Source organism: Xiphophorus couchianus, chromosome 5 (assembly GCF_001444195.1).
Source record: "Xiphophorus couchianus chromosome 5, X_couchianus-1.0, whole genome shotgun sequence".
NCBI classification, from domain to species: domain Eukaryota; kingdom Metazoa; phylum Chordata; class Actinopteri; order Cyprinodontiformes; family Poeciliidae; genus Xiphophorus; species Xiphophorus couchianus.
The window spans coordinates 21,598,357-21,622,605 of record NC_040232.1 but is presented as its reverse complement, the minus strand read 5'-3'; the positions used below and the strand labels follow the sequence as shown (position 1 = coordinate 21,622,605).

Genomic DNA, 24,249 nt, shown 5'->3' with positions numbered 1-24,249 from the left:
AAGGATGGGGCCCATTGGCACCCCATTCCCCCCATAACCTCCAGCTCAGCCAGGAGCCCCTCCTTCACACCCAAACCATAGGATCCCTGGTCCGCTCCTCCGGCCCCTCCCTCGGTTCTATTTAAGTGCCCTCCTCCTCAGTGGTCCTTGGCTCCTGAAGTGTCTCAGACCCTCAGCTCAGGACTGCGTCAGGGAAGCATGTTGCTGCAGAAACTGGTACTGGTAAGACATGCTGCTGCTTTGCTTCTGCCTGGGTTTGGCATATTTACTCTGCTTTCTCATTTTCCAGCTGCAGAACCAATCTGGATGTGTGTGTGTCAGTTGCAAGCTTCTTGCATGTGGGTGGTCCCTACTGTCCGGGGTGTGTGGGGTCTGAAGGGGTGCAGGAGCAGCCTCCTGCAGCGGGAGCAGTCAGCTTGCATTTTGCCTTGCAGTTAGAAGTTAAACAGCTGAAGTGTGAGAGTGTGTTGTAATGCCAGGCTGGTTGCTGTTTCCCTCAGGTGTGGTGGATGCTGTCGGTGCTGTGCAGCTCGGACCTGTGTTGGGGCTTTGTCTCCGGGCGGCCCAAGCGCTCAGGAGAGGACGGGACCGCAGCCAGGATGGAGAGTGAGTACACTGTGACTCTGGCCTTGAGCTCCGTGTGTGTGTGTGTGTGTGTGTGTGTCTGTGTGTATAGAACGGATTCTCCTCAGGGATCATGTCATTGAAAAGTTTCCTTCCTGCTGCCTGTTAATGAGCTGCATGTGGCTGTGGGCCCCATCATTACGATGAAGGAAAGGAGGACATCAGCATGAGATGACAACACAGGGACAGTTTTTTAATCATAAGCTGTTAATAAAACAGCCTCAGCTCTTAAAAAGCCCTAATTGAGCTGATCTTCTGTATATTTTTCATATACAGCTGTGAAAAAGTATTCACCCCCCTTAAAGATTTTAATGTTTCAGATCAAGAGTCGCATTTACAAGGATGTTGGGCTCCTGGGCTGTTTTATGGTCATATTTCTACAACAGACAAATTATATATACTATTATTACCATATCATACTAATTCTATAATACATTAGCAAGTAGTAGTATTGATGTATTAATGCATAATAGCAATTGCTTCAAGTTGTTCCCCCAAAATGCAGATAACTTCCTAATTTTCAATTCTTGAATATTGTTTATATTCATCAAAATCCCAAGATTTTTAAACAATTTGCCTATGACTTTGATATAAAGTACAATGCAAAGCACATATTCAAAGTCTTGGGCCCAGTTCAAATCATATGGAGATGTTAGTACCAGACAAACATAACCAGAGAGAACAAATGCAATTTTTTGAATGGTGATTTTATTAAAGGAAAAGAGTAAAACATGGAGGTAGATAGTGAAACCGAATTACTTTCTGGTTCCAGATGAATGAAAACATAAATTTTGATATTTCTCCATTCATGACTTTAAACTTATGCACAGTAGGGTTGTGCTGCAGAACAGTTATCCAAAGTACAACATCAAGTCCACCTATGAATTCATCAAAACACAAATAAAAGAAAGTTTCTAAGTGACCTAGTTAAAGTCCAGTCTTTAACTGAGATGCTTTATGACCTTTAGCGCATTGTTCATTCTCAGAAACTGAATTAAAACTAATAGTCTCAAATGACAATACTGAAGAACCCAGAAGATCAACATGGTGGGTCTGGTGCTCAGCAGTGTCAGTCCAGATTTGCTCCATTAAAGATGAAAACAAAAATATCACTGCTGCATAACAGGCTATAAAGAATTACAGTAACGACAGGCAGCAAGGTGTCGCCTTGAGGATAAGCTGATACAGACAGTGGACGTAATAATGTGGTTGTAGGTGTGTGCGCATAGGAGTGTGTGTGTACATGGTGAGAAGTGAAAGTAGAGGCTGTCTGAAGTTCAAGTTGTTAAAGGGTTGCCGTAGGGACCTTCAGTCTCAATGTGGAGGTGCAGGTGAACAAGAAACGGAGACACAACATTGACTCTGGGGCCACAGAGGGCCAAAACCTAAGGGACCTACACTGCTCCCCCAAAATTATTATTATCATTATTATTTATATGTACGACTTACATGAATGACCACGTAAGAAAATAAGATGCAAGAATTATTAGTTTGTATGTTTTATGTAGGCGGTTTTCAAGTCCCTCAAAATTAGAAGTGCTCTAATACCATAGTATTGTGTTGACATACTATTCTTCTGAAAAATGAATAAATACATTAAAAATAACATCTAATCATATTTCTGCTGGTTTCAGCTTGGACTGAAGACGTGCAATGAAAAGCTGGCACTAGCCAGGCAGAGAGGCTCCCTGCTGTGTCTAAGTTTGGTGGCAATAGGCTAAAACTAACATGGTTTTCTATGTAGCTATAAAAACACAAAAATCTCAGTCGGTAATCCTTCGTGTGTGAAGGAAAAATGTCCATGAAACCTGAGGTGGAGGATTATTCCTTTGGCTTGATCATGTCAGAAATGATAGAAATCAAGTTTGTGGTTTGAAAGCATGAACTGAGAATAGCACAGAGGCTGAGCAGGTGGTGCTCAGCCTGCTGGGAAATGATGTTCTAGCAGCTATTGGACATGTGAAGAGCTGTGGCAGCAGAAAACCCACATGAAGTAAAAACAACAAGATTCCCTTCAGATTTCTGCAGCTTCTTTCAAACAGGAATCAAACGCAACATGAACATGTTTCAGACAGAGAACTTATGTTTTCTTTGTATTATTTTGTGTTAAGATGAGGTTGAAGGACATTCTGCAACATTATCTACACACTGTGCTGCTTAATGGTTAATTTGATTAATTTATGTAAGTAAAGTTGGAGCTGATTGTAATCTTAAAACGTCACAGCTGCTGCTTTCTGAAACAAGCTTTTTTTAGTTTGAATGTTGGATCAACATTATATATATATATATATATATATATATATATATATGAATATACAAATATACAAATATTAATTTTTTGAAATATTATGTTTAAGGAAGTTAAGTCAAGTTCTGTATAGCACATTTCAGAAACAAGGCCATTCAAAGTGCTCTACATAAAACTGTAACCAATTATTAAGCAAGTAATAAACATTACATTTTGTCTAATGCCTTCATCACAATCATCAAGCAAGTATACACCAAATATATCAGTCAATACAGTTATTATTAATGAATAGCAGCTTTAATCAGGTGGGCTTTTAGCCTTGATTTAAAAAGTAACTTTGTGTTTCAGCACTAAGTTACTGAGCTGAAACAGAAGCATAAAAACTGAACTCTGGTTCTGGTTCTGGTTCTGGAGATGCAGAGGAAGGTTGATCAACATCAGACCTTTAATGTGTTGTGATGTAAAGCTGTTCTGTGGTTTATAATCTTCTCTATTCTCTCAATAGAAGGACTTTAGAACTGGGGTGGTGTGTTCTATCTTCCTGGTTAGAATGAGAGCGTGAACAGTTCTCATTCTCAGAAAGTGATATATTTTCACTTGAGACACACAAACATCAGTTACCACGACAACCCTGGCAGTTTTCATTAGATGGGTCCTGAAAATGCAAGCAACATGCGGTTAGACGGACAAATTTCTCATACACAGTTGGCTGACTTCAGGACGAGACGTGTGTGCCAGTGCAAACGAAGCGAGGGAGTGGAGCACGGCGGGGGAGTTTACAACAGATCTCTGTGAGCCGGGGGAGGCTGTGATTGGTCGACTCATGTTTCCTCACAGAGACAGAGTGTATGATGCTGATCGGCCTACAGACACCATAAGGAGAGCATTGGAGTTCATTCTCCACCCCTTATTCCTCCAAGTCTGTCCACTCTCAAACCAAGACAGATTTTATTTCCACGATCCCCCAACCAAACACACTGCCCACTTCTGCTCTAACTTCTGTTTCTTTTATCAGTTTTCACCTCAGCATGTGTTTATTGTACATCTAACATAATCATTGTCACAACTTACTATCAGAAAATAATAAAATACATGACCTAGCAAACACAACAGTGTGAAAAAGTATTTACCTGCTTTCAGATTTCATGTTTAAGATCATCAAGACAAGATAACCTGAGCAAATCTCAAATATAGCTTTCAAATGAAGATTTAATTCATTAGAGCAATCCAAAGCAACCTGGCCCTCTGGTAAAGTGGAACTGCACAATTGTTAAATCATTAATAATTATTAAGTATAGTTCAGTGTTAATAGGCACACACAGGTCGACCTCCATAAATCACCTGAAAAGAACAGAAAGTTCTAAAAGCAACACACCAGGCCTCAATGTAAAGACTTCAAAGGATAGACGAGAAGCTAAGTTGTAGCTTTAGCGTAGCATCTTACCTCAATGAGCTTATTCACATCAGTTTACAGTATTTTTCTCTTCAAGCTTTTGAGGAAAGAGATTCATTTAGCACATTTTGGAATAAGGCTTTGATATAATAAAACAAGGAAAAACTGTAAAAATGTTGCTTGAGTTTTCAGCAAAATATCAGCTGATAAAGCATCCAAACTTCAGAACTAGAACTAGAAAACTCCTGAAAACTGGAGCTTTCTCCACAGACCTGACCTTAAACCTCATCATTGGTTCTTCATGTAATAAACTGTGCATCAGTGTGGCTTCTGTCATTATATCAGCAGCCAATAACAGCACTGTACACCTCTGCAGCTGAAGCTGTTGACATAAGTATTTGACCACTTGGAGAGGTCAAGGGGTCACACTGAAGGTTGGAGAATTGAACAACCCTGATATGATCAGTAAGTATGGATAAAGGATGGAACAGTGTCATCAGAGCAAATGTTGCCAACCAATCCTTGATGCAGTAGAACACTGTAAAAGTTTACAGCTTTTATTCCAACAAACAAACACTGTATGAAACAGGAGCATAAAAAATGACACTTCACAAATGTGACAGGGCTTGATGTTCTACCAGATGCACCTTATTTCATCTCGATTATATCCGTGTAAGCCGTGGATGACGAAGACGACCTGAGGTTTAGATATTCTTCCTGAAGCTCTGTTTCTCCTGTCGGCAGCTCGCTCCTTGCCAGTCTACGTGCCGACCTCCGGCTCCTGCAGGAACAGATGCTATGAGCTTGTGGAGGCCGAGGCCCCAAACTGTCGCTGTGACAACCTGTGTAAAGCCTACCGCAGCTGCTGCTCTGACTTCAACCAGCTCTGCCTCCGGACAGGTAAGGCAACACAAACATGCCTTCATGCTAACCTGTGACACCTCAAGACCGTATCACTCCTGCATTGTTCCTCTCATCTCTCTGCTGGGACTTGCAGAGCCGCAGCAGCTCCTCAGTGATCCAGGTCAGATCACAGTCTGTCCTCATCACCTGGTATTCAAAGTTTCTAGTTTACACGGAAAGAGGAGTTGTTTTCCAGTAGAAAGTTATCCTGGATGCTAGAGTACTTTGTAAAAAAGTAGAGTTAACAGAAGTATTAGCTACATAAAGCATCTTTTCATTGTGAAGTCTCACCAGTTAATGTCTGGTTTTATTATAGCCACATTGGGTGTGTCTCCACTGGTAATGTGTTCCTCACTATGTGGGGGTGAACATGGACAGGAATGTGGGGGGATGTGGAAATACGTACCATGAGTGTACAGGAGCTACAGTTGATGCTTCGATGATGTCATTTGTGTGTGTGTTGCGTTGAGTGGCCAGTTTCTCTGAAATCTCTCTGTATATTCTGGTCTTGCGAGTTGCCCAGTCCAGTTGATGCTGAAGGCTGTCTAAAAAGGTTTGAACCTTAAAGTTTGACCATGGAATTATCTATTTTCAGTTCACTGTCTCACCAACAGCTATGGTTCTTATTGCAGATTGAAAACGTTAGTTGAGACGTTGTCAGTGATGTAATCCACCAGTCAATCAACAAAGGTGGTCTGCTGCCAATTACTTCTGAGCAACACCCAGCTAGGTCTGGCTTCTACCATATGAGATGGTTGCAACAGATAGGAGATGATTCTGAAACCACAGCTGAGATCATCCAGCCACAGTTTATGTCTGCTTATCCCTGCCAGGTCAGGTAATCTGGTTCCTGCCTCCAGGTCATGAGGTAAGAGGTGAGGCTCACCTGGGAAAGGTTGCCAGGGAAACATGGAGACACTGAAAAAACATTCATACTGGCAAAAGGGCAATTAAAGAGCGTAGTTTATCAGCACTCATGTCTTTATACTGTGGGAGGAACCAGAGCACCGACAGAAAACTCACATATGATCAGAGAAAATATGCAAATTGTACAGAAAGTACTGATACTTGCACCATACAGCCTCCACTCAGCAGAGCCGATCATTAAAATCCATTTTAGTTTTCATGTAAGCCTTTATTAAAGCATGTAGCTGCTTTTCATCTTGATCTTCCAATACTGCACCATTTTATTTACGTGCATAAAAACCGGAGGCCCTTTTGTTTCGTCAGTCGTCCGTTTGAAGCAGGACTTACAGCATTTCTGATCGAAACATTTCCATTATTGAAAGACCATGATTTTCATGAAGCAGTGCATAAAGGCAGCAACAAATGAAACAGGGTTTGAAAGAGAAAGATTTGTTCAGCATAGATGTGATCTCTAAATAGTTTTTAACATGAAAGAATTATTCATTAGAGAAATAACAGAAAACTATCAAGCTGATGGTTCAGCTGCATGAGCTGGAAGACTGAGCTGCACTTAATGATGCTGAAAACAGGTTTGCTGTTTTTCTCTCTCTCCCTCTGCAGTGTCAACATTTCCCCCCTGCTACTTCCAGCACTGGTGGTCTGATTTTATGCTCCCTCCTTCAGCCTGGTGGTCTTTGGCTCACTGCTTATTGGCCACTTTAATCCTGAATGTGCCTTAAAGCCATGAGGCAATTTTCCCTGACAGTGTCACATCCCAAATAAAAACTCTGTTGAAAAGGAAAACTGTTTAAGCCACAAAAGTCACCATAGACCCCCGGCTGCCTGCCCACTGCCCAGCCTCACCGCCGTCACCCACTGTCACCGTGATGTCATGCTTTTCACGATAATCTCTAAGATTAGTTAGAACTCCATAAGGATCGTTGAGTCAGCAGTTTTCCCTTCTTGCTTCCTGTTCCTCATTGTGTACAGAGGGAGGTTATGAATGCAGCAAGGATCGATGCGGCGAGACCCGGAATGAACAGCACGCCTGCCACTGCTCTGATGACTGCCTCGCCAGGGGAGACTGCTGCACCAACTACAGGAAGCTGTGCAGAGGTTTGGAGCGTCCACCTTACCTAAAAAAACAACAAAAAATGTTTTTAGATGATGATTAGACTTTGTCAGAGAAAACTGCACCAAACAGCCTTTCTGAAAAAGTCATTACCCCCCTCAGCCTCTCTTGGCAGCAGCTGCTGTCAAGTCTGTGATCAGGATGTGCGATATATCGGCATCAGTGTCATTATCAATATCAACATCGGTATCGGCTGATGTTAGATATTTCTTAAAGGGGCAATATTATGTGTTTTCCAAACACACAGAGCTATTTCATAGCACAATCAATAGATATGTTAAGTTCAGTTGTTATAAATATGTTATCTATATCAGATATGACTCCTTGTGGTTCTCTGGAATCCCAAAACCTCAGAAATGGCTTCATCACCAATTCCAGACTGATGGATGCCAGAGAATTTGTTTCTCTTCTGTTTTTGAACTTTTTTGATCAGGGCATGATGTGTTGTTGTTAGAGATCTTATTGCCTACTTCATGTTGTTAGGCTGCGACAGACTGGCGACCTGTCCAGGGTGAACCCCGCCTCTCGCCCGGAACGTAGCTGGAGATAGGCACCAGTAACCCTCCCGACCCCATTAGGGACAAAGGGTGAACAGAAAATGGATGGATGGATTGATGTTGTTAGGCATGATCTGTTGAAGGGAATTCTTGGTTCTACTGGACTGATCAGACCTGGGTGTGGTTTGTAAAACCTACTCAGCTTTACACAAATGTAATCAATTACAGTTCATTCTTGATTTAACAACTTGATTGGACCCATTTCTCCTTAAAGAAAGTTGAAAGCTTGTTAAATATTGGTGTCACTTACTGAAATCATGAAGAACAAGTCAAATGAAGTGGCTTTGAATTTGATTTTGTACTTACTCAGGTTACTTCTTTCTAATAAGAAATATTTATTTGGGAAAAAGGGTTTAAAAAGTGTTTGATGGGACAAATACCTGTTCCCTGCAATAGTTGCTTATCTTATTAAAGTTGAGGAATGTTTCGGCTTTCTGGAATGTGGCTGCTGCCTCGTTTCACCTCCCGTTTGGATCCCTTCAGGAGACACTTCCTGGTTGCAGGGTAAATGTGAGGCAATCAAGAGCCCAGAGTGTCCTGCTGGGTATGTTAATACTTGAAACCTTCGCAGTGTTGAAGAAAGGAATGAGATTACAATAGCCTGACGAAGTTTTGCCCTTCACATTCCATGTTGGTCCATGTGCAGGTTTGCTCGTCCACCTCTCATCGTACTGTCTCTCGATGGGTTCAGTGCGTCTTACGTGAAGAGGGGGAACTCCATCATACCCAACATCTTAAAAATCCGTGAGTCAGCATCTTTTTTATTAGCTTCAATTAACATCTTCAAAATGAAGCATGCAACACAGAAACAATGATTTCCTTCTATATTATGAAGCAGGGATGATATTGTCAGCACAACCAAATCCCTCTTAGCTGAATCAGCTGATCTTTGTTATGATTGTGCAGTGCAAGACTCTTCCCTTTATTGATGCTGGGAAATTTACTGGGAGACTAGATTACCTGCTTTCTACAAAAAAAAAAAACAAAAAAAATCTGTCAGTTCCCTGCATTTTATTTATGTATCTATTCCTTTTTTTGTATTTTAATTAACAACCAATTCCTACTAATAATTATTCTAGATTGTATAAAAACAGTTACCTTTAAACAGAATTTTGTGTTGTGTACATTGTGTTAAATTCATGGCTGACTGTCTATTAAATCAGAAAATTTAAAAATTGTTATTGTTTAGGAAAATGTGGAACCCAAGCTCCTTACATGAGGCCTGTTTATCCTTCCAAAACCTTCCCTAACCTCTATACAATGTCAACAGTGAGTATGATTTCAGTTCATCTTTACAAATATTAATATCTGCACATCATGCCTATATTAATACTTAGTTGGTTTTTAAATAAGTAAATAAAACAGCTGGTATGACTCATATATGACCAATTGTTTCATTTAAGGGTCTCTATCCAGAGTCTCATGGCATCGTTGAAAACTCCATGTATGACTCAATATTTAATGCAACATTCACCCTGATGACCAAAGAAAAGCTGAACCACCGCTGGTGGGGAGGACAACCAGTAAGTCCCTGCAGAGGCCCAGCATTTTTGTCTGGGCCTCTAACAACAACACATCATCACATTTGTAAAGATGTGTAAAGATAGCAGATGGCAATTAATGGTTGTTATGGTAACACATTGCTACTGTTCTGTAGCAGTGGTCATCCTGTGCGCTGGATTTATGGTTCCCCATCAGCAGCCAAAACAAATAGGCCTCTGCTCCGTGTTACATCATATTTACTCCCCAGGGAAACAGAAAGTTGTGGATTAGTAATTAGAAGTTGCTGATGAGATTAAACAAACAAACAAAAGAAATGTTTTTGTTACTTTGTTATATGAAATTTGTTTGTTTTCTCCACTCAATAAATGTCGTAAACTTAAAGCTTGGATGTTTCTCAGGTTTTCAGCTTGGTATTATAATTCTGTTTCTAATTTTCAGCTTTTTGCTGAAAATTGAAAAAAAAACGCTCTTACAGAAAAAGTAATAATAATAATAATAATTAACGGAGAGTCTCTTCGTTCAGATCTGGATCACTGCCCTCAAACAGGGACTGAAAGCTGCCAACTTCTTCTGGCCTGTGTAAGTTCACACATAAACACGTCACCACTGAGTTTTACATTCATAGCTGAGTGAATTCATCCCTTCTCTTGAACAAACATCAGAAAAAGTGTGAACTTTTATTGGGATCAGGATTTTTTTTTCCTGCAAAGTTGAAAATGATGTAAAATGTAATTATTAAAAAATGTTTTGTTTGTCCTAAATGTTGCCCCCTCATAGCTTTAGTATTAATATCAGAATGTGGAGGCTTAACAGCAGAAGGTGTTTCTGTTTGTAGGGCCATTCCTTTGGAGAGGAGGATCCTGACTTTGCTGCAGTGGCTCCATCTTCCTGAAGGAGAGAGGTGATCACACATTCACACATATGTTGTCTCTGGTCGTACTTTCCTCTCACTGAAATAAACCTAGTTTGGATTTTTGACCTGTCTTTGCTTTTCAGTCTCTCTCAGGTGTTACGGATCATCAGTCAACCTATTCCTACACATCTCCTAGTAGAATTGAAGTCCAGACTTTTACTAGGCCACTCCAAATCTCTCATTTGGTTGTTTTTCTTTGTGACTTTGTTTCCCAACTGTTCTTGAATTTCTTTCGGTGATATCATGAGTTCTACATAAGTAATTTATTGTTTCTTTAGATTTGGCCGTAATCAGGCCTGGGCTAAGGGTTTGGTGAAATTAAACAAAAACATAAATCATTTTTGTAGTTACTGACTTGTTATTGACCAGTTAATTTAATTTTCAATAACTTCTTCACATAGAGCCCGGTTGGTTTGGAGAAGTTTTTTTCCCTTTGATGAATGAAATCAACATTTGAAAATTAGCATATCTGACACATAGCCGATCTTCTGCTCAGGATTAGATTCCCTTCTAAGCTAATAGTATTAACTTTGCATTGGACACCACAGGTTCAGCTAACACCCATTTCACCTGTATTCTGTTTCAGGCCCTATGTTTATGCCATGCACTCTGAGGAACCAGACGCTCATACACACGTAATGGGCCCAAAGAGTGCAGACGTGAGTACGTTTGTTCCAGGAGATTCTGAGCCTGAGTGGGTTTGGTCGCTCACGGCTTCCTTTATCCTCTTCCAGCTTAACAATACTCTGATTGCGGTTGATCGGATTGTGGGCCAGCTGATGGACGGACTCAAGCAGATGAACCTGCACCGATGTGTCAACATCATCCTGGTGGGAGACCACGGTACAGACCCTGGCTCTGAGTCCAAACCCTCATCTGAAATTCTGATTGTTCATCTTTTCATTTATGACTTTAGCTAAAGAGCTTCTAATGTGATCAACTGAAAAACATCTATTTGAGATGCCTGCTTGGCATTTATAGCCAAGCAGGGACCAGCAGCTGACCTGACGATGTTCATCGTGGTCGCTTTCAGGGAACTGGGAATATTACAGACAAAGTAACAGCTTTCTGGATCATCAAGTGCACCAAGTTGAGATTCACATTGTAGAGATTAATAAAAAAGATGCTAACTCACGGAGTTTTGTCTATTATGGACAATAAACAGCACCCTCTCCACCACATAGTGGACAGACAGCGGAGCACCTTCTCACATAGGCTGCTCCAGCTCCGCTGTCGTAGGGACAGATACAGGAAATTCTTCCTGCCACATGCCATCTCACTGTACAATAAAAGCTAAATCATTGTTCTGCACTAATCAGTCCAATTTTGCACAACTACACTGTGGCACACTTGCTGTACATATATTTACATATTCATATCTGCATTTTTTGAATCTTGCAAGGACTGCTCTTAAGTTGCTTCTTATATTAACAGCATTTTATATTTTTACAATTTATAGCATTTTATATTTTATTTTTTATTTTATCTACAACTACTAATCAGTGGTAGTTGTTATTGTGTCTTGTCTCTATGCTGTAACTGTGAAGTAATTTCCCTGCTGGGATGAATAAAGTACTTCTATTCTATTCTACTCTATTCTATATTCTAATCTGTAGGACATCAGAAGCCATTGACTAAATTCCTGATAAGTTGTCCTCTCTGATCAATCTTCTGATCAATCTTCCATCTGATTGGGAGGTCATTTCTCCAGAAATGATTTTTAATTTCTGGAGAAGTGAAAAATCATTTCTCCAGAGAAGAAGAAATGAACTGCCATGGATTGGGTTTGTGTCTCCAAGAAAGCAGCAGGCTTCCTCCTACTTCTGCCCACGAATATAAAGAATGGGAACAAAATGTTTTCCAAGGAACAACTTAGTCATGATCGGTGGATTTTCCAGCATGATGGAGCTCAGTGTCACATGGCTGAAGTTGTAACAGAGTGGCTCAAAGGTTGAAAATTTGGATCTGTGGTGTGGAAACTCCATAAATCCATTAATCAGTGGAAACTTAATAAATCTTGTGTAGGAAAAACACAAGACAACAAACTGGAGCCACGTCCAAGAACTCAAGACCAGAACGGATCGTCATCAGTCAGAAGTTTGTTGCAGATGATGATATCCAACAATTCCAGAAGTTTACAATAATCGGTAGAATAAAGTGGGCCAGCCAATAGGAGAATCAGTCTGTCAGTGAATCGACTGAGTAGGATGAACTCCAGTCTACAGACTTTTCCAGAAATGTAAAGCAAGAATCCAATTAGATGATTTCCCTCATTGAAAAGTTTGTATCCTTCAGAGTTTCACACCTGCCTTCTCCTCCTGCGATGTTTCAGGTATGGAAGAGGCTCACTGTGATCGCACAGAGTTCCTCAGCAACTACTTGACCACTGTTGATGACATCATCCTCGTCCCTGGGTCTCTTGGCAGAATACGCTCCAGATATCCCAGCAACCTCAAATGTGAGTGAAAAGTTCTGTTCTCTCTGCTTTAAAGAAATAAAACCAAACAAGAATTGCTGTAAGTAACTGATAGATTAGGAATCTTTTCCTATCTTGTTTTATCTGAATTGCTGCTGATGATGATGATGCTTAAAGAACCTGTGATGAAGAAAAGCAACTCTCTGAATTCTTCCTGCAATGTGCTTCAGATGCAATGAGGAGCCGAGGAACAAACAGGCTCACTGACTGAGCAAGGACTAAAGGAAATAGTCCTGCCCTGATCTCTGACTGTACATTCAGGCATCAGCAGAAACATTGTACCATTTTTCAGCGGATTTGTCTCGTTCCATTTATCTCAGCAGCTTCGGGTCGGCCTACCCCCATCATGCCGTCACTGAGCCTAAATCATAAAGGCACAAGAAATAACTTCTCAAACTGTATTCAAAGGAAAAATGCCAGTATTTTTCCACATAATACCTTACAAAAAAACAAGTATCCCTTTAAGGTCTTTTTAGAACATATGATGGACTTCTCAACCAACCAAGCAGTTTAGAATGAAAGGATGTAAAGATGAAGCCAACATTTCAAACTTACTCTTCTCATCTCCATTTCTCAGAAACTCCAACAACTTGTGTGATCATATGTTTTCTTTTTTCAGATGACCCCAAGGCTGTTGTTGCAAATCTAACAGTGAGTAAAATATTTGTTCAGAATATGAAGGTCTGAAATGAGGAAGTGGAAATGCATGTAATTTGATTTGACATGTGATGATGCGTCATCTAAATGATTTCTTCAACAGTGTAAGAAAGCAGAGCAGCACTTTAAGCCGTACCTGAAGCAGCACCTGCCTAAGAGACTGCACTATGCCAACAATCGGCGTATTGAAGACATCCACCTGCTGGTGGAGAGGAAGTGGCAAGTGGAGAGGTACGGTGGCAGAACTACTGCAGCAGCTGCACTTGATATTCAGTCTTAACTTTACTATTGTCTTAATTTACATGCACAAAAACAATAGTCCTGAAGATTGTTTTACATGATGTACTGCAGGGTGCAAACTTTTTGTCACCTAAGTTAAATTCATCAAATCAAAAGTAATTGTGGTTCCAAAATAATGGGTTTATTTTTTTTAACAAAACACCACCTCACCTTAAATTCTTTAAGTGGTTGCTGTACCATATTAAAGTCAGTTATGTAAAATATATATCAAATATTAGTCAACCTTTTTTTCTTAAACAACCTGCTGCTTAAATAAATAAATAAAAACCATGCTGTGACTGCCTTCCACATATGAACAGTAGGAGTAATGAAAGCCCCAAATATGTGAAATAATGGACAAGCTGAGTTGATGTTAATGATGCACTAAGGTAAAATAGTTTAGGGCTAGATTACATTAATCTAGTTTAAGATAAACTAAAATAGATTAAACTAAATTAAGCTATGCAAAGCTAAACTGAACCGAATTAAGTTCACTAAGCTATGCTAAACTAAACTAAGCTAAACTAAGCTATGCTAAATTAGCATTGCTAAGCCAAACTAAGCCAGCCTAATCAAAGCTAAACTAAGACAAATTACCTAAACTAAACCAAAATAAACTAAGCTAAGCTAAACCGAACTGAATTAAGTTAACTAAACTACGCTAACCCTAAGTAAACTAAAATAAACTGAACTTATGTAAAGTGAACTGAGGAGAGCTGAGCTGAACTGAGTCTGATGATGTTGACCTGTAGGAGGTTTCCACACAGCACCCAGCCACCCCAGCAGACGGTGTAAAGCCAGCACCACAGCTACCTTTACTGGTCTTGGTTGTTGACATTCTGTCTGTTGGTTTCCCCCACTGAAGTGCACAACCATAAAGAAATCTTTATGGTTTCTGTGTAGCTCCCTTCCACAGACGGGCTAATCGTTGGCACCAGGGCTGTGAGCAGAGTCTTAGACCATTTGCACCCCCCACCACACACACACACACACACACACACGCACACCCCAAATGTTCTCACGGCATAAAATGCTTTCAGTTACTCAGTTACATTTTTTACATGCTTGTGGCTTTACTAATTTGAAATGCAAACCTATGCTTAAGCTGATATGCATTAGGGTGTTTAACTGGAAGTTACTAATAAATGAAGTATTTCTTTCTTTAGAGTAAATCGCTTTCTGTCAAAGTTGAAAAACTTTACGCGTTTGTTCTGAGTAAGTTGAATGATCTGAGTTATGTTTCACTAGAACTTTGGTCACAGATTGTGAAGAATTTAAAGCCACTGTAACAATAACGTGATACTGATCTCATCCAAACTGGACTTCAGGAAAGTCCCAGTGGGGAGGAAACACTGTGGATTCTTAGGCGACCATGGATATGACAATAAGATCAACAGCATGCAGGTATTTCACATCTTACATCCACTATATGAGCAGCAGACAGACGCTATGCCAGAACAATGTTAACAACAATGTTAGCATATGTATTACAAATTATTCTAAAGTTTCGATTAAGTAGAACACATTTTCTACAGCAACAATTATATAAAAATAAAACCTACTGGTGCACAAAGTATTAAAAAAGCAGGGCATATTTTCTTTCTTTATTCTTTTTGATCATATGACCAGTCTCACCCTTCTACTTCAGACTATTTTCTTGGGCTATGGACCTTCATTTAAATTCAAGACCAAAGTTCCAGCCTTTGAAAACATTGAGCTGTATAACGTCATGTGTGGTAAGGCCCGTTTCTGAATTTGTTTGAGTTCAAAACTGAGCGCATGTGTTTGATTTGAAACTATTCCTGCAACTGGAAGGCTTCATTCAGACAAACAGTCATAGAACTTCCATCATGAATGGTTCAGTGAGGAGTAGTCACATCTAAAGGAGGTATTACAGGGAATGTGTTAGGGCTCTAAGTAACAGGCAATCCCCAGATTGTCTGACAGTGAGTGGAACATCCTGTGTGAACACATTGGACAACATGGTGGTCTTATAGTGCAATCCTGTGACTTATAGAGGTCATAGTGCTCAGAATTATGTCCAGATGAAATCATCATGTGTATAGCTTGGTGTTCAACCTTCTCTGTGTTTAGCTCATTTAGATTTAGGTATTTTTGTGACGTAGTTTGTAAATATATTTTTTAAATTAGCTTCTTAAATTAAAACTATATATAAAGTCAGAAAAAACTATTTGTTTGTGTTTTTTTATTTTTATGTATAAAACTGTGTGAATGTTTATGCCTTGTGTTGTTAGTGTAATGGGACTTCAGCTGGAAACTAGCATTTCGCTAAATCTGGCATCTTTCTGACAACATTGTTGTACATTCATTAACAGGCACCTTACGCTTTAACATCAATCAATCAATCAATCAAGCAATCAATCAATCAATCAATCAATCAATCAATCAATCAATCAATCAATCAATCAATCAATCGATCTCTGATTTATCCCAACCTCAGATCTCCTGGGTCTACAACCGGCTCCAAACAATGGAACTCATGGCAGTCTGAACCACCTGCTGAGAAGTCCAACTTTTAGACCCACCATGCCAGAGGAGGTGTCCAGGCCAACGGCCTCCAGCCACGTTACGGCAACAAATGACTTGGGCTGCAACTGCGATGAAAAGGTCAGCCCTGTTAGACTGCTGAGAGGAATGCCTGGTTTTAGCTTTACTGAATTCCACAGGTACAGTGGAGGACCAGCGCAAGCAGACTGAAAACCTTCTGATACAGCATGAGAGATTTGAAGGCTGTGTGATAATACAAACACAATGGAAAAGTCTTCACACTCTGTTAGGATGCTTGCGTTTTGGCCTGGAAAAAAGGAGAACTTGGCAAATAATTTCCTAACTTTTTATAAACTTCAACTGAAAAACAAACCAGTTTGTTTGGAAGCAAAAATAGCGAATAGCTAAGTGCACACACTTAAAATAAGAATGTTTCAGAACATTTTATTAACTTTTAGCATTTAGTCATGTCGAGACATTACAGTAACTGTGATAACTCTGATGCACTTCTTATTCCCTGTAGATCTCTGGCAAGAGATTGTTTCAATCTCCAATCTTTTTGCAGTTGCGTGTAAAAAGTAGGGGCCAGAGAGGTTTGAAAGTGACCCTTGTACGAGGCTATAACCTGGAGTCACTCTGGCTCTGTCTCTTACAGAACAAAGTGGAGGAGCTAAACCGGCGATTGAGGCAAGCTATTGATGGTCAGTTTGTCATGAGATTTGCAAATACAATATGTCAAAACAGTGAATGCACTTCTTGAACTTTTTTACATTTCACCACACTAAAAAACAGGCTGCAGCTACGATGCATTTTAATAGGAGTTTATATGACACACCAACACAAAGTAGAATATAGCAGTGAAGTGAAAGGAAAGGAGAATGATTCACAGTTCCAGGGTTTTCTTTAACAAATAAAAATCTAAAAGGGAGGCCTGCCCCTGAATTTAGACAATACTTTGCAAAGCTCTCTTGGCTGCAGGTCAGTTATTTTCTGTCTACCAGTTTTCACACTCTATAGTCTGAGGTTTTGCCTGTTCTTTGATTGGATGGAGAGCCTCTGTACAAACATGTTCAAGTTTTTTCCCAGATTCTCAGTTGAATTTAAAAATGCTTATTTTAAAAGTTCAAACACCAAGTATTCCTTAATGTGCATTAATGCATGCAGTGGAAGCCATCTTGGGACTGTGTTTTTGCTGCTTGGGGTACAGCCAATCACCACCCAGAAAAATGAATGGGGCTCCAGGATTGGCTAGTTCAGCTGCCTGAGCTGCACTTACTTTCAAATATTTTAGATATGCTTTACAAAAAACATCACTGAATGGGTGGATGTTCCACAAATAATTTAACAACATTTCACAGAAAAATTCACTCATGTCAATCTATGAATAGGCGAGGGTCAGTTGTAGACCAAAACGTTCAGTTTGGTTTAATCTGACAGAAACACTTTTTTAATATGATTGTTGTGTCCACCACATATCAAACTGCCCTTCTTCCATAAAGACGAGATTTATAGAGAGCACATTTATGTTTTTTTTTTATTAATATTCTTTACTTTTGAAGCATTGAGATTACAAAAGTTTGATTCTACCTCAAGGTCACAGTTCCAGTTCCAGTCTGATCGATTACAAAATTCCTTCTCTTTAACATTTACAACAACAAAACAAAACTAAATGAAAACAGAACACAAAGAGGAAACAATACATTATTACAGTATTTTGAAAAGACATTACTTTTATATAAGAAATTATACAGCACATAGACACTTCCTGAAAGATGAATCGTCTCTTTTAATTAATTCTTATCAATCCAATATTCGTGCATGTTGTGTTTGGTTAACATAGGACATCCATTCAGCTGAAGATGGATTGAGAATGTAAATCTTTCCATCTGATAGATTTCATTATCACACTCTGTCTGTTTACTACAGTGGGAGGTTCAGGGTGGAGCCAGCGTCTGGTGACAGATTTTTTTTACAAACTGTAATTAATATCTCATACAGATATTTTGCATTGTCAGGTAGAAATTTTGTTAGCTGGAATAAAGGTGGTGAATTTAAAAGGTATTTTTACAATAAAGATCCTTTCAATATTCCTGTCCAGTATTATCTTACAATTGTACAGTCCAAAAATAATTGTCAGCAACATCTAAGATTTAAAAAATAAATAAATAAATATTTTGAGAATCATGTATCATTTTCCCTCCACTTCATAATAATTCATTTATTTCTGTTGGTGTGTCAAATGTATGGAAGCCAAGCTGCCATGAGAAAAAAATAAAAGTTCAAAAGTTGAAAGTGACATTTGCAATAACAAAAGCAGTAATTATGAGAAAAGTCACACTGTTTCTGTAGTATTTCATAATCATGACTCTGAGGGCATGTTCACACCTGGCAGTCTGGTAGACTTTGTTCCATTGGGGAGCACAGTTGCAACATTTGTTCCATTTTTAGCTGCTGTGGTTCCCTTTCACACTGCACTGAGCGAAACAAACCAAACCTGTTGGATAACTGAGTGCATCTTCTTTCTTCAAAAATTGCAAACACAATGGATTGGCATCAGATTACAGTGGTTGATAAAAGACCATGAGCCATTTCTGCTGGTCGACTTGCATGTTTGTTTTGGTTGTATTTACCCAGAATGCCCCACGCTATAGTCCACTTCCTGTCTTTGGAGTGTTCTTTGGTCAACTTAGCATTCACATATGAATTCTAACAACACAAGAGTTCCCATCAACTGAACCGAGAACGAGGATTGTAGGCGGACCAGAGTTTGTTTCTTAGTTTGATAATGTGTTCTCACCTCCCCAAACGAACCAGACTTTCTAAACAACTGAACCAGAGTTAGACTAAAGCAGACTGAACAGAGCTCGTGTGAATGCATCCAGAATATCACTGTATAACTTTTTCTTTTCTTCCATGGCAAAAAGGGACTTCCATACAAATTAAATTCCAGAAAGACCCATTAACATTTATGGTCATGATGTAACAAAGTTCAGGGTGGATTTTTTTTATCTATTAACTCTCACTTATATCTGACATGTGAAATGAAGTGTTTGCTCATAGAGCCAAATGTTTGCCTCAGTCAGACTGCTGTCAGCAGGATTCAGCCTCCATGCTGCAGTCTAACCCGTATAAATGGACCTTGTTACATTGGTGCCTCTCTGTGCCGTGTTCCTCTGTGTGCTCCGTCCCTCAGACACCAGGTACCTGCCGTACGGCCGACCTGCTGTCCTCTTCCATGATAAATACACCATCCTACGTCACAGCGACTACATCAGCAGCTACAGTGCAACCCTGTTCATGCCCCTCTGGACATCCTACACCGTCAGCAGACAGGTACCGCCCAGCCTGACCCCTCCTTTCGGACGGTCAAAGACACACTCTTTGCATGTACTAAACTCAAAAGTCTTTCTGTGAAACACTAAAGAGATCCAAGCAAACCTCTTGCTTCTTGCACCCCCTAGTGGTAAAAGTGGGGTAACATTTTCTTTGTCCATCCAGGTAGAGCTGTCTCCTCTGCCTGAGTCTCTGTCCAACTGTGCGAGACCGGACGCCAGAGTCCCACCGGTCTTCAGCCAGTCGTGTTCCAACTACAGAGCAGAGAAACATGTCACATATGCCTTCCTGTACCCGCCGCGTAAGTGAATATCCACTGCAGGCTTCCAAAAACACACTCAACCTCTGTGGACACCACCACACACTGCTAAAGTAATCATAACCCCTGAGAGACATTTCCATAGTTAGTCACATTGCAGCCACTCACTTCACTTGGTCTTATTAGGGTTTAAAGTCATGAATAATTGTGATTTGGACAGAAAATCATCAGTGGGATCAGTTGGAATATCTTGTGTGTGTTCACAGAGCTTTCCTCAAACCTGAAGAGAAAAGAAGATGCTATCCTCATCACCAACACCGTGCCCATGTATCCTGCATTTAAGAGTAAGTTCTCACTTCATGAAATCCTGATACATTCCTCATTTTAGTTTCAGACGTTTTAACAATGTTTTTAATAATCATTTCCACCATTCACTCCCACGTCTGCCACGTCCTTCTCTCTCCCCACACTCCCACTCCCACTCAGGAATCTGGACTTACTTTCAGAAAGCTCTGGTGAAGAAATACGCCACTGAGAGGAACGGAGTGAACATTCTTGTTGGACCCATCTTTGACTACAATTATGATGGAGTCAGAGACTCGGCTGAGACAATCAGAGAGTAGGAGAATTCATTCATTCATTCATTCATTCATTCATTCATTCATTCATTCATTCATTCATTCATTCATGTTAATTGTCTGAATAGTTCATATCAGTGCAAAAGTCTTCATTCATCTCTTATTTCCCTAAACTTTGTTTCTAATGAGTTTCTTTAATGCTTTCTGGCTGCGAGGTTTTAAACTAGGTTGGATGGATGGATATAAAGCAATATATCAGTTTTATACTCAAACTATCCTATAGTTGAAATAAATCTAAAGTGTACATTTTCTTCAAGATTAGGATTTATATTTTTATGAAGCTGTTGTAATGATCTATGAGCTACAGATTATGAGAAAACTGTGAGAATCCAATAATCAAATGAAAGTTCAACATTAGTCGGTGAAATTGATATTTACTAGCCTCTACTAATTATAAATATAGGGAACAAAAGAAACAAATGAAGGTTAAGTACATAGACAGAAAAAATAAACAACTTGACCTCTGCTATTAAAAATATAGGGAACATTTCTGAAATAATAAATGAGCATTCAGAATTTTATTCTAACTATGGACAAATCTCTAATGGTTATTTGGGGCTTACTGGACTCTCAGTAACCCAAGGTTAAAACCTACATCTTAACTTTAATCCTAATCTAACTCCACTGGATCCTAGGATGCCCACATGTCCACCTTTAACTAATTACTGACATATAAAAATGTTTGCAAAGGAAACATTTGGATATGTCCAAATATTAAAATGTTTGGACATATCCAAATGTGTCAGTTTTTGTGGCCTGTCGGACAGAGAACTGGTCCTCTGGGTCGGTTCACAGACGGCAAGACTCTGTCATCCTCGGCGGAGGTGTCAGGTCATGCGGCCCTTCTGAGTCTAACTAGACTCGATGAACTGCAGGCCCCGGCCCGGTTGGTTCCAAACCGGGATTGGGTGCCTTTGCATTCGCCTTGTGGGCCCCCAGCCGGAGCGGAGTCCTGAGAGCTGTGGTTCCATTGGGGCCAGCCAGATGGGGATGTTTGCAGTCATCCATTGATTGGTGTGTTGGTATAAAGCAGTGCTTCTCAATTCCAGTCCTCAGCCCCCCCTGCTCTGCATGTTTTAGATGTGCCTCTATTCCAGAGCAGCTGATTCAAATGATTGCATGACCACCAACTGCTGCAGAAACCTGTTGATCACCCATAGATTCAATCCAGGTGTATAGCAGAAGGGAAACACCTAAAACATGCAGGGCAGGGGGGCCTGAGGACCGGAATTGAGGAACGCTGGTATAAAGACAGGTTACCTTCCATATCTCTCAATCAGAGACTGTGGCTGACCAAAGGGGGAATTCGCTGGGCTGAACAGGCAGGTTCGCAGCAGTAGAACAGGAAAGTGGACAAAGTCTTTTTAGAAGTTTACTCCAACTGATAAGTGAGTGGTGCTGAGAAAACTATTCTGCAAACCATCAGTTTTTAACCATCCGTCTGTCTTGGTTGGGTGGAGGAAGCGTCACTAACTAGCACTCAGTGGTGCTTCTCTCAGAAACTAAGAAATCAACTTTTAATTTTTTCTTGTGTAGATAGGCTTTTAGGTCTCACTTTTACCTGCACTTGTCCACATTAATCATCATAACAATATTTTGCCACAGTCAGAAAGAAGGAAGAGACTGAATGTAAGTTCAACCAAAAGGAAGGGAAACCAAGAAAAACCTTCAGCCATTGAAAAAAGATCATTTTTATTTGGACTTTGTTCTTCATAAGCTGTTCATGTCAGACTGTCATAATTTTTAGAAAGAATTGCTGAGTCAGAGTCAGCAGACTCCTGACTAAAAGGTGAAATCTTTTCCAGCCATGTGAGTGGAGTCGTCCCCATCCCGACTCATTACTTCGTGGTGATGACCAGCTGCCTGGACGCCACACAGACTGCACGCTTATGCAACGGTGCACTGAGAAGCGCCACTTTCATCCTCCCACACCGACCCAACAACGACGAGACCTGCAACGTAAGAACCAATCACATCGCATGTACCTTTCAAGTTCTGGTCCTACCTGTCCACACGGCTGTTTCTGAGAGCAGCGGACATGACTTTCTGTGTGTGACCCCAACCCAACAGAGCTCTGAGGATGAGTCCCGCTGGGTGGAGGACCTGATGAAGATGCACACGGCCCGGATCAGAGATGTGGAGCTGCTCACAGGCCTGGACCTGTTCCGGAGAACCAGCCGGAGCTACGCCGAGATCCTTTTCTTTAAAACATTCATGCACACGTATGAGAGAGAGATCTGACCTCTGCTGACCTTTTCTGCAGATGTGGTGGAGGAATGTGGCACATGCTTCCATCTCTGTCTGTCTACAGTACGTATGGCTAGAACACCACTGAACTCTTCCAAAACTGTGCAAAGGTCTTGAATCATCCCTCATCTCACCTTCCTTTTGAGGACCCAGAAGATCATGTAGCCTTTCGGTTCCCTGAAGGACTTTCTAGAGTTGCAGAGATACAATTTTACATCCTCTTGGCACCTTAGTATAAACACGCTGCACTAAAAATCAGTTTGTTTGCACTTTTTCTTTTAAGCTACAAATCACATTCAAAGCATCCCAGAATGAAAGGTATAATAATCATATTTTTGCACTTATGTGATTCCTGAGCAGGCGTTATGTTACGCCTCAACCATCCAAAGATGGTTTAAAGGCTGCTGCCTCTGCACTTTGTTGCCCCTGTATCCCATCAGCTAAAGCTGGAGTCCAAAGAATCTTCTCTGCAGCAGCTCCAGGTGACTATACAGTCACACATATTTTGGTTTCTTTCAGAAATGTTGTTGCACAGTACATGAATATTCTAATTAGCTTAATGAAAATCATGTGGAATTTGTGTTAATAATCCATTCTCAATACCTGCTTAGTTCCTGCAGGGGGAGCCTGTCTCCAGGGGTCTGTGTACTCCCCCTGCAGGTCACCAAGTAGACACACACACTCAAACCTTAGCACAATGAAGTCCCCTTAGAAGCTGTGAGATGAGTTGCAGTTGTACCACTTCATCAGGCTTAAAAAATAATCAACAGGCCAATATGGAATCACTCTGGCTGGAGATTATTGAATAAACCTGATCTGTATGCCACCCTTCATAAAAAAGCCTTTGCTTTTAAATGCAATTTAATGGTAATGATGTATCTGTGTTTGTGAGGTTGTGTGTGTGATAAACATAACATATCGGACTGCAAATGTGGCTTGAATGTGTGTGTGGGTGTGTGTTGTGACTTTGATTTGTGCACAATTAAATTTGTTGATTATAATAAAAGTTTGATCAAAATCACCATCTGTGAGTTCAATCTATTTGTCTACGTTTTCCGCCCCGTGAATTCAAATATCTAAACATGGTGAAGATGACTTGTTGAAGCCCGACCTGAACTTCAGAATGAAGGGGCTTTTGGTTACTTTGAATGTGTTGTGGGTTTTGGTACCGTACGGTGTGGTCTGGGTCTCTAACGACCTGTTGATCTACTGGGCTGTAGATCAGCACAGCCATCGCTCAAGCCCAAAGACAAGAAAGGACTTCTTTTCTTATGGTTGCTTCATTTGACTGAGTTTTTTCCATTAAGCGAACCTGGATGATCATGACCATGATGAGAGGGCAAGTAGGTGGTGGAAAAACAAAAATTATCCAAGCGTCATTAAGTTGAAAAGAACTTATTCAGGTTTATTAAATGATCTTGTACGCAATGAGAACAAAAACAGAATGAGTCCTGTCATACAAATTTACAAGACTCTCTTTGAGAAGAAGTGCAAAAGTGTTTAGGAGACAAATTCTGAGAACTAACTTCTCACTCAGTCACTTTGAGAGAAGTTGACTTCTTTATCTGCATCTCTTGCAGCTGCAAAAACCAGCTCTGGCAGATCATCTGAAGAGTGGCAAGTAGAGAAACCTTTTCCACACAAAGTCCACAAGTAACATAAAAATAAAGAAA

General features: G+C 40.3%; 1 protein-coding gene across 1 annotated transcript; it reads left to right on the top strand.

The window, feature by feature from the left end:
• The first annotated feature begins 504 nt into the window (after positions 1 to 504).
• Positions 505 to 23,598, top strand: LOC114145566 (ectonucleotide pyrophosphatase/phosphodiesterase family member 2-like). The gene is made up of 24 exons (XM_028019194.1): positions 505 to 606; positions 5,010 to 5,165; positions 7,065 to 7,190; positions 8,247 to 8,307; positions 8,410 to 8,507; positions 8,953 to 9,032; positions 9,167 to 9,286; positions 9,790 to 9,845; positions 10,102 to 10,167; positions 10,766 to 10,838; positions 10,914 to 11,022; positions 12,512 to 12,637; positions 13,275 to 13,306; positions 13,416 to 13,543; positions 14,920 to 14,995; positions 15,240 to 15,327; positions 16,053 to 16,219; positions 16,755 to 16,800; positions 19,293 to 19,432; positions 19,598 to 19,733; positions 19,958 to 20,035; positions 20,178 to 20,310; positions 22,135 to 22,288; positions 22,400 to 23,598. The coding sequence occupies exons 1-24, from the start codon at positions 510 to 512 to the stop codon at positions 22,568 to 22,570; spliced, it is 2,517 nt and encodes an 838-aa protein (XP_027874995.1). The 5' UTR covers positions 505 to 509; the 3' UTR covers positions 22,571 to 23,598.
• Positions 23,599 to 24,249: the final 651 nt, after the last annotated feature.

Excerpts from the sequence above, each read along its gene's own strand:
- LOC114145566 (XM_028019194.1), top strand. The coding sequence starts at position 510 with ATGCTGTCGGTGCTGTGCAGCTCGGACCTGTGTTGGGGCTTTGTCTCC. Across the intron at positions 20,036-20,177 it reads CATGTATCCTGCATTTAAGA|GAATCTGGACTTACTTTCAG; the intron begins GTAAGTTCTCAC and ends ACTCCCACTCAG. Across the intron at positions 22,289-22,399 it reads ACAACGACGAGACCTGCAAC|AGCTCTGAGGATGAGTCCCG; the intron begins GTAAGAACCAAT and ends CCAACCCAACAG.